Source organism: Euprymna scolopes, chromosome 11, assembly GCF_053919585.1.
Source record: "Euprymna scolopes isolate OS-2025 chromosome 11, ASM5391958v1, whole genome shotgun sequence".
In the NCBI taxonomy this organism is placed as follows: domain Eukaryota; kingdom Metazoa; phylum Mollusca; class Cephalopoda; order Sepiida; family Sepiolidae; genus Euprymna; species Euprymna scolopes.
In genome coordinates this window covers 20,139,702-20,151,724 of record NC_136492.1, presented here as the reverse complement: position 1 = coordinate 20,151,724, position 12,023 = coordinate 20,139,702, and the positions used below count along the sequence as shown (strand labels likewise).

At 34.4% G+C, this 12,023-nt stretch overlaps 1 protein-coding gene across 1 annotated transcript in view; it reads right to left on the bottom strand.

The window, feature by feature from the left end:
* The window catches only part of LOC145287792 (radial spoke head 10 homolog B-like), a 77,242-nt gene that overhangs the window by 28,106 nt on the left and 37,113 nt on the right, over positions 1 to 12,023 (bottom strand). The window contains exon 11 of the mRNA XM_080135624.1: positions 528 to 660. Within this exon, the coding sequence (XP_079991750.1) occupies positions 528 to 660 (133 nt within the window). The remainder of the gene's footprint in view (positions 1 to 527; positions 661 to 12,023) is intronic.

The following is a 12,023-nucleotide window of genomic DNA, read 5'->3' as shown; positions in this document are numbered from 1 at the left end:
GTCTACAACTCCATCCTTGTCACAAACTATTTGACCAAGATGGACATCAAGACAGTTCCTCACCCTCCCTTTAGTCCAGATCTTGCTCCCTGTGACTTTTAGTTATTCCCTAAGCTCAAGGAGAACATTCAAGGCTGTTGTTATGACAAATGAGATGACGTGGGGAAAGTGGTAGCTTGTCCGACCAGATCCTCTTATCAACTAGAACTCTTGTTGAAGAAATAGCCCAGTCCCAGCGACCAAACGAGACCCAGAGCAGACAAATCTGGTAACATCATTCGGAGATAGAGGGTACAGTGCTATTGTGGTGATTGCATTAAATACTAATCCTTATTAATCCTTAACTGTGCATTCAATGGATTCCATAATACTTAGTTTGCTGCACTTTATCATAACAAAGGTCCATACAAAATTTCAGCCAGATCGTGCCAGTAGTTTCCAAGAAAAAGTGAAATGGATAGACAAACAGACAGACAGACTAAGAGGAATATAAAATAGACTGATTTAAAGAAGATTTATCAACTTACTTGAGTTCTACTTTTGCAGACATGTATTTTTTGTGATAAAGATGAAAGGAAAGGATGATTATATTGGCAATAAATTCTCTCTGTAATAATTTTGTGAATGGATTGTGCATTTTGGCTGGGTTCTTTGATTTCTCTGGAAAATAAGAGCATAAAAATACACATAATTCTTTGACGCCTCGAAACTATTTTTTTTTTTTTTGCAAAGAAGTCATCACATATCAAGGCCACTAAAGAATAAGAGTTAATGACTGCCAGGTCAGTGACTCAACACTAATGATGAGTAGTGGTGCAAATTGGGTAGGACTTGATTATTTATTATTTAATTATTGGAATTCTTTTGGAGTAATCTTGTATATTTATTTATTTAATTAATTTCAGACTGTTTTCTTTTTTTTATAGTTGTTGTTTTATGACATTTCAGCCAACTATTCCTCTGTCTGGCCATCATCAGGAGCAGTGGCGGCTCGTGCCTGAGATTAGTGGGGGTGCTGCTTAAAAAATTTTATGTATTTTTTTAATATCGTGTAAAGGAATTCGAATATATAAATAAATATTTAATCAAATAATAAACAAACATTCAAATAAATATTCAATTATATAACAAAGACAAATAATCAATCAGAAATGGATAATACGCAAAAAATTTTTTATTAAAAAGATTTTTTTTATATTATGTACACTTTACAGAATAAAAATAATATATATATTTATTCTTTTTAAACTTTTCAGATTCAATAAAAGTTTGCGTTTTTTTTTTTTTTTTTGCAAACAAACGAAAAACATTTTTAAAAATAACTTATTTTTTATAAAAACAAAAAAGAAAAACTTTGAAATTTACCTGCCTCCCTACGAGGGTTAATTTAGGAGTTTACTATTTGAAAATAGCGTTTTATTTAATAACAGTTTTATTTACAAAATTTATTTTTAAAGATGTATTTATAACAAAACGTATTTGTAAATAAAATGCAAAATAAAAAAGTTTACATTTTTATATAGTGAGCAAACAAACAAAAATATTTAAAGATACAAAATTTTATTTACAAATCTTTTAACAACTTGCTTTTTATATAAAAAGGACAAACTTGGCTATTTACTGACCTTCCCATGCCGGTAAAGATCGCCATAAAGTGGAGATTTATTATAAGAAAATAGGATGTCATATATAAGCATTATAAAACATCGAGTTTTAATGTAGCTTTCTTCCCCAAAAAACAAAAAATTAAAATTGTCTCAGTCCAGAAGGATTTCTAATTACTTTTTTTAATGCGTATTATCTGACCTATCTACTAAAAAATTCAATGTAAAGTTTAAAAATGCATAATTATAAAAAACTGTGTGTTTTTTTTACTTACAAACACATTTTAATTAAAAAATCTTGTGTAAAAAATCTATTTTTCAAAGTGTAAAACTTCTAACATTGTCCTTGTCGGAGGCAAATAAATGCTAATTTTTTATATCTAAAACATACACGTTAAAAAGATTTCTAACTAAAATGTATTTTCAACATAAACTGTTTCTTCACTTTTTTGCTTCTAGGAAAAAATGTAAACAGTTTTTTTTATAAAGTTTAGTTGTTGCAAAATAAATAGCATTTAAAACTACTTTAAAGAAACAAACAAAAAGGCAGGTTGATGGAAAAGTAACTTTATTTTTATGGTAAGATTTATTTATTGTATATTTGGTTTTTACCCTTGGCCGCGTGTTAGCTTCACTGCTAAATTCCCGAATACTTTTAATAAATAAAAATAAACAGTTTCTGCATATTATATATTTCCATCTGCTACCGACTTAAATCGCAACGCTAAAAGTGTGCATATTTAAAAAAAAATAGCACTATATTTTATGTACAAGAACACATTATGTGCAGATTTTTATAATAAATTAAAAAAATATAAGTAAACCTCCTTTTTTTTTTTCAATAACAATGTTATCATATCTATACAGGCGCACACTCTAAGCAAACAACGAATTTCACGACACGGAATTGCGCCAAGCGACAGTTCCTCAAGAGGCTTTCATCGGTTGTCTAAAGCGTCTAATCCACGCATGCGTACAAGAGAATTTCATTAAGAAAATGTAACTGTGAATTTCACAGCTCCAAGCAAGTTTTATTTTTGTTATTATATGCATTTGGAGATACCGACATCAAGTTAATGATTTTATAATGTACACATAGAAAAAATAAAATAATAATAATAATAATAAAAATAATAAACAGACGTATTATTTTTAATTTTATCATTAATATTGTGTAGAAATAACTTGGGGGGTGCTGCAGTCCCACAGCTCCATGCACAAGCCGCCACTGGTCAGGAGGTAAACTGTAACGGGAGAGGAATGCTGACTCTCTAAACTGTATCCTCAGTCATTACTGCCTTCCATAATTGTTGTCTCACCACATTTTGGCCAACTAATCCTCTGGCTTGCTTTTGAGCAGGATTGAAACCGCTATCTTCGAACAATGATCACCTGGAACTGTAAAGACTAGTGGATAGAGGTGTTGAGTTTTGTACAGTTTCAGGTGAGCATTGTCTGAAGATAGTAGTTTTGATCCTATCCAGGATTAGTTGACCAAAACAAGGTAAGACAACAACTCTGGAAGGCAATAATTACTGAACACAGTTACAAGGCTCAGCATTTCTATCCTGTCGCAGTTAATCATCTGAAGAAGGCCATAGGAATAGTTGGCTGAAACGTGGTGAAATAACAACAACTATGAAGAGGAATATAACAGTCCGCAAAAAAATAAAAAATGAATACACATAATAATAACTTTAAAAGTATTTTATTGCTTAAGTGCAGATATGATATCCCATATACATCAAGTTGTGTCTGATTAGCAGGTGATGCTTCGCAGGTTAGCTGTTGGATTTGGCACTTCAAGCTAAATTTTAACTTGTTATGCAACATCCTGATAAATAATGATCCTGCACACAACTCTGAACCGATTCAAATGCCTTTGAGCAAGCTCTTCCCATCCCTCTCTCCAAAAACACTGCATCCTGACACCCTATAATCATCTTTGTAGATCTTCCACTTTTTTTTAATTTTCTTCTAATTGTGGCATAAGCAATGCTGGATGATGCCAGATAACCTTGCTAGCCTTGGATACATTGGTTGTTTGAAATTAAGTTCTAGTTGAAATAAATGTTTTTATATATATATATATATATATATATATATATATATATAAACTAGATTGGTTGCTTTTGTTTTACGGCATATCAACCTTTTTCAGGTTATTTAATGCCGAATCCAGTGATTTTAAAGAAAAAATTTTTTTAATAGAATATATTTATTTTTTTCAAGTCGGTTTCTATTCAACCCATAGTTGGGACCCTAACAGGTACTACCACTCCGGATCAGAGTGGACCTGGGAGCAATGGCAATTAAAGGGTGGCTCCACACTCCCCAAAGCCCGTAAGCTGGAGCCTCACCATCGGATATAGATTAAGGTCATATCCAGGACCTATATAAACTAGAAAGATAATATTTAGAGAAATAATATAAAGAAAACAGGTTTTAGAACGATTAAATTTATGACAATAATTTAAGAATAGGTCTGACCTCTAGAGTCTGATGCAGAGGTCACTTAAGATGACGTGGATCTTAGAATGTAATGTAGGGATTGAGTAAGTAAGAAGAGCTGACGTTTTGGAACTAACAAGAGAAGTTGGGTTCTCCGAATGATCAGGACACGAGTCGAATCCAACAGACTAGAAATGTGAATAAGAACAGTGCTTTCAACTTTGAGAAGAAAGGGACTTCTGGAATAAAGAAATGTAAATATTATTTTATCGATGATTTGCATGTTGTTTTTTTTTTTTCTTCGGAGAAGTTGAAGACCTTTATTTCAAGTCTGATGGTCCAAACAGGTGGACCAAGAACTGGCTGAATGGAGCAGGAAGGTATTGTCCCCTTCAATGTTTTACAATCTGTATATGTCTTGTTAACAGTTCTTTAAATGGTATACACACATTGATATAACCATTAGACGATCAATATATAAATATATATAATTATGTATACGCACACAAACCCAAATATATCTACGGATGTTTCAAACCTCTCTATATTACACACTGACTCTATGCTTCTCAATCTTATAAACTACCAGATCAGGCTGTCTGAAGATATTGGCTTCCTGAAACGAAATGCACCTAACATTGATGCTTTTTGTTTTTCTACTTCCTATTGCAAAGCTTAGTTATGTTCTGCAAAACCAAAAACAACCCCCCCCCCAGCTTTTCCTTCTTCCTATTTTTCCTTTCTCTTTCTATTCCCCCCCCCACTTCCTGACTGGTTTCCTAACATAAAATATACCAAACATTAATACTTTTCCCTCTCACTTATTCACGTTTTGCAGGGAAAGGAAAAAAAAAAACCCAATAAAATCCACTATAAAACAGCCAAACCAAACACTATAAATTAGCGATTGAAGATACAAAAAGCTTGAAGAATAAAAACCTACAAAATAACTGGATGCAGCATGAATACTATTTCCAAAATAACTGGATTCGGCATTAAATGATAATAATAGATGGATTCATTGATATCAAAGTGGCAGCAAAGATGTGAATGATAAAGCCTACTCCTGATTTTATGACCAAGGCATCAAAAGAGTGGCTAAAATGCATTAAGAATGGTGGTGACTATGTAGAAATATAAATATGCCATGTCTTGTCTGCACTCGTCTAAAGAGGATCTATTCCTACCCCATTGGGAAAGGTGCTGCTCGGACAGAGTACAAGATCAACTTTAAAATCTAGTAGATAATGTCTTTAGCTCTGTCCTACTATCTCTTTCCCGCAGAAGAAAAGTTGCTAGTTTTTCTCTGCTCTATCGGAATGAAACCCTTTATTTAATCCACATTGTAAAAACAGAAGTCCAAATAATACACCCTTATTCTTATTTAATTAATTGGTTGGTTGGTTTGTTTTACGGCATATCAACATATTTTGGGTTATTTAATACCGAATCCAGTTATTTAGGAAATAGTGTTCGATGTTGTATCCAATTATTTTATAGGAGAACAGATTGTCAGAGTTTTTTTGGAGTGGGACCTGAGCTGCGACTACCTGAAGATTGGTTTGGACAGTAAGTTTGCTCTTTAAAATGTCATTTCTTACTAGAATTGATGTGTCTCCATTCATTCGTAAGCCTGTATCATGGATATAATGATATTCTTCGTAGTTTTTTGTTTTAATGTTGTAAAAATGCCTCTTGTAGACAGATGACTGCTGGGTTGTATAGTGAAATGAGCATAAGGAGTTTGTTACAATTAGGATTAATACCTCGGCAATTCCATTGAATGATAGTTTGAGTTTTTATATTGTGTTCTGCCATTTTATTTGTTTGGGTGTGTTTTGTCTTCTACCTCCATTTCCAGTGTTCCTATTTTGTTTCCTCCTCTTCAGGTTAATTGGGATCTAGATCATGGTTTGTCATTTGATTTTTCTTTAGCTTTCGTTTTATTGGGTGATGATGATGGTGTTGTTTTATTTGGTTTGTTTATAAGAGTTGTTTTCATTTGATGAGTTTTTTCTTTTTCTTTGTTTGATGTAATTTGGGTTTTTTGGTTCTGTTTTGTTTTTTTTGTTGTTGTACTCTCTTTTGTAGGTTGATTATTTCCAGTGTTGATGATTAGTGCTTTGATTTCTTTTATTAGGTCTTCATCTCTTTTACCAATTGAGATAGTTCTTATATTTTTTGGGGTACTCTATTGTTGTTATTTCTTTTTCTTTTAGCCATGTTTTGTATCCTTTGAAGTAAGCTGAATGGTTTACACTACAGTTTATGCATTTGGGGTCTTTTTTGCAGTCACTATGTTTTGAGTTTTCACCACAGCTTACACAGATTGATGATTTCGTCCATTTGGATTAGTGATGTCCAAATTGTTTGGAATGTATTTCTCAACGTTTACTTTTAGGTATTCAATTTTAATCTCATTTGGGGGATTTTTTTTTTTTTTTTTACATGGAGGACACCACTTATCAAGGCCCGGAAGCCACTCGGGGATAAGGGTTATTGCGTGTACAGTAATCAATGGGATAGTATTGTAGTAATCATTAGTATTGGAGTTTTGATAAAGTGTCTTACTTAAGGGGGCGATTAATCAGAAATTTGTTTACGTTGGACTTGAAGACATCCAAGTTGTAGTCAGGTGGGAAACAGACAAACGGAAGAGAGTTCCACAGGCGTGCACTTCTAAGAAAGCTTTGTTCATGGACTCTACATTTTGATTTAGGCACAGATAAAGAGTGGGGAAAATTACTGACAGTGGTTTCAGCTAAACGGGTGTTTTTTGTGAAAGATTGGCGAGGAGGGACCAGAGATTGGAGCTCAGACAAGCACTTGCCATGGAAATAATGATAAAACAAAGACATGGCTTTTATACAGAAAGAGGATTGCATCAGTAGTGAGATATCTTCTGGAGTGGTAGAAGGATCCTACCATTTTCCCAGCGACCTGATCAACAGACTTGATGTACGTGTTCCATTTCAGATCAGGAGTAAAGGTCAAACCCAGAAGCTTGTCAAAACATGGAGCCTCCCCAAGATGAGAGCCATCCATTTCAATTGATGCCAGATGTGGATCAGAGCGTTGATGATATAAAGATAGGAGCTTGGGTTTTAGATGCATTAAAAATAACCAACCACCTCTTCCCTCACTCTACCACATGCTCAAGATCAGAGGAGAGAGAATCAGAGAGAACTTTGTCATTTATGGCCTTTGATGTATTGCCATAGATGGTTTTGTCATAAGCATAGATGTCAACAAATGATTTAAGTATGTGTCTTGGGGAGATCATTGATGTAGATCAGGAAGAGAGTTGTGCCCAGGATGGAACCCTGAGGGACTCCAGCATTAATACTGTGGGCCTCTGATTTTTACCCATCAACCACTACTCTTATGAGCCTATTGGAGAAAAATTATTTAATAATTGAGAAAACATTTCCAGTTATACCGTAGCTGGAAATCTTGTGAAGTAGGCCCTTATGCCATAGCTTGTCAAAGGCCTTTGTTATGTCAAGAACAATTGCCCTAGAAAGGAAGCCTTTGTCGAGAGATTCATTAATCCTATGAGATATAACCGTTAGCACATCTGCTGTAGATCTAGCAGAGCGGAAACCATATTGCATGTCACTAAGTAAGGATTTGTGGAGTCAAAGGAGAATATATATGTATTTGTCAATATGGTTTCTCCATTTCGTTTTATTCTTATTCTTTTTACTTCTGTAACACTTTGGGATGATAGATTAGATAAAATTTGCTAGTTCACTGTATCTAATGACTCCTTTTGAGGAGTTTAGGTATGGGTGGGAATAAGTTTTAATTTTGATATTGTTTAAGGTTTGCCATTTGAGAATTTCTTTAGCTTGTGTTTTTTTGTTTCAATTCAATAAGTATAGTATTGTTTTGCAGTCGTTTTATCATTTTGGGTTTTATTTTTTGAGAAAAATTTTTTTCCATTGTGAAAGGTGAAATTTTATTTATTTCATTTTTTTCAAGTGTTTCCATTACTAAAAATATTGAGTTTTCTTTGATTGAGCATTTCTGTTCGTCCTCTGTAACATCTGAAAAGCTTCTAAGCTTCTTTTTTTTGAGGGGCTTTGGGGGAAATAAAAGCCATAATCAAATAAGATTGTTTTTTTCCTCATCCTTCCTCCCCACCCACCTCGGAGCCCAGGCTCAACAAGGATACAAGGATGATATACTCGATTTTTAGTGATATCTTCCTTTGATGTTACTATGGGATATGTAGTAATTTAAAGGGTTTGCAGCCATGTCATAGATATTTTCACTTAGTCGATTGACCCTCTGCCACCGCTTTCCACCATATATTAGGAAGTAGATGTTATTTGTGGAGAAGGGATAGGTATGTTGTGTTAATGGTAGGTTTATGGGGTGGGCAATATATGGTGGGGCTTGCCGTGACCAGCCGATTGATCGGATCGGGCCCTTCCGACCGCCCGTCTAGCCTAGTAAGGGCCAAAATGGTGTGTTGGGAAGTGGGAGTGCTAAAACCTGACCTCCAAGTCTCAACCACCAGGATCTCGTCCAAATGGTATCACGGGTTGCTACCTACGGCCAACAGGTAGCCCCATTGAGGGACTTCTACTCTCTGTAGGAGGGAGGGGGGCAGTTGGCACATTCTGATGCCCTGCCAATGGGGTTTAGTGAAATCTGATCAATTAGAAAAACTTTACGTCTCAAGTTGTTTGTTTCTTTAAATATTTATTCGTGGATTTTAGTTTGGTTGTTTTTATTATTTTAGTTGGTATTTTTTAAGTTAGGAAACCAGCAGGGAAGTAGGGGTGGAATGACAAAAGAGAAAAGAAAAAAAGGTGGGGGTGAGGGGGGGGACTGTTTTTTGTTTTGGGCTTTGCAGAATATGCTTTAGCTGTGCAAAATTAAAAAAGGAAAAAACAAAAACAAATGTGTTAATGTAGGGGTATTTGTATCAGGGGGTAATTTTCCGAAAGCCTGATCTGGTTGCATGAGTAATTAATCGGAATTCTTTGGAAATAGGTAATTTGTATTATTTATCTATTCATTTAACGTTAAGGGTGTGAGTTCCATGATAGAAACGTTTATTTAATTTGAATAAAATAAAATACACGTCAAGTGTGCTTAAAAGCCACATCACAACATAATATTAGGAAAAAAAAAAAATATTTTACTTGTTTGAAATTTATAATTTAAATGTATTTTGGAACCAAACTCCATCCTCAGTATATTGTTTCTTTTTTTCTTTCTTTTTCTTTTTTTCTCTTCTTTCTTGCCATGCTGTAAAGTTGGAGAAAGAAAAGTCTGTAAATAGCTGCGCGTTGTTGTATTTTGAATGCATATTTTATTTTATTAAAATTAGATCAACGTTTATATAATGGAACTCACACCCTTAATGTTAATCTCGTGTTGCCAACTCCATCTTCTTTTTTTTTTCTTCTTTCTTGCTATGTTGTGAAGTTGGAGAAAGAAAAGTCTGTTTGTAAATAGCTTCGGCGATAAAAGAAAGAATCTTTTAAAACAGATTTCAAACTAATGGTTCCATAATAAAAACATAATATTTGGATAGAAAGAAAAAGAAACGTTATTTTTAAATAAAAACGGTGTTCGTTTACCAAGTTAATGTGCTTGTTTTTTGTTTCTTAAACTCTAACCCAATTATCCTCCCCCTCTCCTCCCTTTATCTCTCTCCGTCCCACCCATTATGCCCCTCTCCTCTCCCACTGTTCACCCAGAAACAGATTTGATGGAATCAGTTGCTTCGTCTTCCTTCTTTACCGATTCCACAGAAGAGGTCGTTTCTTCTAATCGTTTTATTCCTATCTTATCATCTCTATGCAATGTAGTATAGATATCTTTAAGTATTTAAGCATTTTGGCTTTTTTTTTTGTTTCTTCTGACACTTGTTCTTGATAATTCATAGACATTAGCAGATTATTGCGTTTGTTTTGATATTTTTTGTAAATTTCATTTAATGATATTTGCATACATTTAATAGATATTATGAAGCAGAAGATGTTAATGTTAATCTCGTGTTGCCAACACACAGTGTAAACGTTTCAAAATACAACCGCTGAGATACAATGCTCAACTCTTTACAAACAGACATTTCTTTGTCCAACTTTACAACATGGCAAGAAACAAGGAGAGAAAAAAAATTTAAAAAATAATATACTGAGGATGGAGCTTGGCTCCGAAACATGTTTAAATTATAAATTTCAAACAATATTTTTTTTATTTTCCTTATATTAGGTTTTCAAGCGCACTTGATGCATATTTTATTTTATTTATTTATTTATTTGCGGACTATTATCCTCATCTTGTAGTTGTTGTTTCACATTTCAGCCAACTATTCCTCTGGTGGTTAACCACGATGGGAGAGGAATGCCGAATCTCCTAACTGTATCCTCAGTAATTACTGCCTTCCATAGTTGTTCTCTCACCACGTTTTGGCCAACTTTGGGTAGGATTGAAACCACTATCTTCAGTCTCTATCCACTGCGCCATGGGCCCCAAAAGGCGATCAAGGTTGGAATTTTTGGTCTTATAAATCCATGTTTATTTGCTGTCTGATCTTAGATTGTCGGATCCGTACTGAATGGTATATTATTTAATTATTGGAATTCTTTTTTGAGATGAGTAATTTGTATTATTTATTCATTTATTTATTGTGGACCATTATCCTCATCTATATATACTAGCGGGGGTTACCCAGCGTTGCCCGGGTGTTTTTGGGTGTGTGGGGTTGGAGGTGTGGCGGGTGTTAATGAAAACCTAAGAATAAGTGAAGTAAAAAAAAAAACATGAAAACGAACGTTAAAAAAATCTGAAAACCATGTGAAAAATGGCTTAAATAACCCTGCTTCAATATCAAAATTAAAAAAATCGCAAAAAAAAAAAAAAAAAGAAGATATCTCATACCACGATTCGAACCCAAAACCTTTAGATAATGAAGCCGCGCTCTAAGCAACTTAGCTAAGACGACATTGCCAAAATTGTGTCGCTTTTTCAAATATTTAAAGTAAATCAGGTTACGACCTCGTATGACGCATGCGTAGAAGCGAAGTCGTCATAAGAGGACGGTTTTTGCTGACTCCCCACCCCACCCCCTGTAGAAAATTACTGATTTCAGGGGGAAGGAATTAACGTTTTTGGCCAATTTTTCAATATTTGTCGGGCGAAGGTTGGGAGTTTAAAATGATACCCATTTGGCGAAAATCCGTGACCCGTGTGGAAAGTTTTTGCGAGACATACAAACACACATACATACACACATTTTCGCTTTTATATTTATAGACTAGCGGGGGTACGTGGCGTTGCCCGGGTGTTTGGAGGTGTGTGTGCTGTTAAATAAAAAAGAAACCGGGGGGAGGGGGGGGGGCGAACCCAAAGCCCTGAGGCGAAGTTTGAAAATAAAATGTGAAAAAACATGAACCGTTCGGCCAGCCAGAATGAGTTACTGAAAGATGTTTGAATTTATTTAAGTAAGAACCAAATTGACAGGTGCACGCACGGAAGTCGTAGAACGTTACGACGATGACGACGTAAGCAATAGCTATTCAGCAAATGAGGTCAATGTTTGTTATAAGCGAAGTAAAAAAAGAAAACAACGTTTAAACTTAAGCAGGGGGGGGGTAATCAAAACATCGAAAAAAAAAACACAAAAAAAACTAACGTAAGGCAAACGAACAATGTTAAATGTAAAAATCGAAAAAACAAAAAACAAAAAAGAAAAACGAACATGTGAAAAATGACTTAAATAAGCCTGTTTCGATATTAAAATTTAAAACATCGGTGGGTACCCAGGTGTTCTTGGGTACGTGGTCGGGGGCGGATAAGCAAAGTAAAAAAAAAAAAAACAGAAAAACGAACGTTACGTGAAAAATGGCTTAAATAACACTGGTTCAATATTTAAATTTAAAAAATCGAAAAAAAAAAAAAGACATCTTACACCACGATTCGAACCCAAAACGTTTAAATAACGAA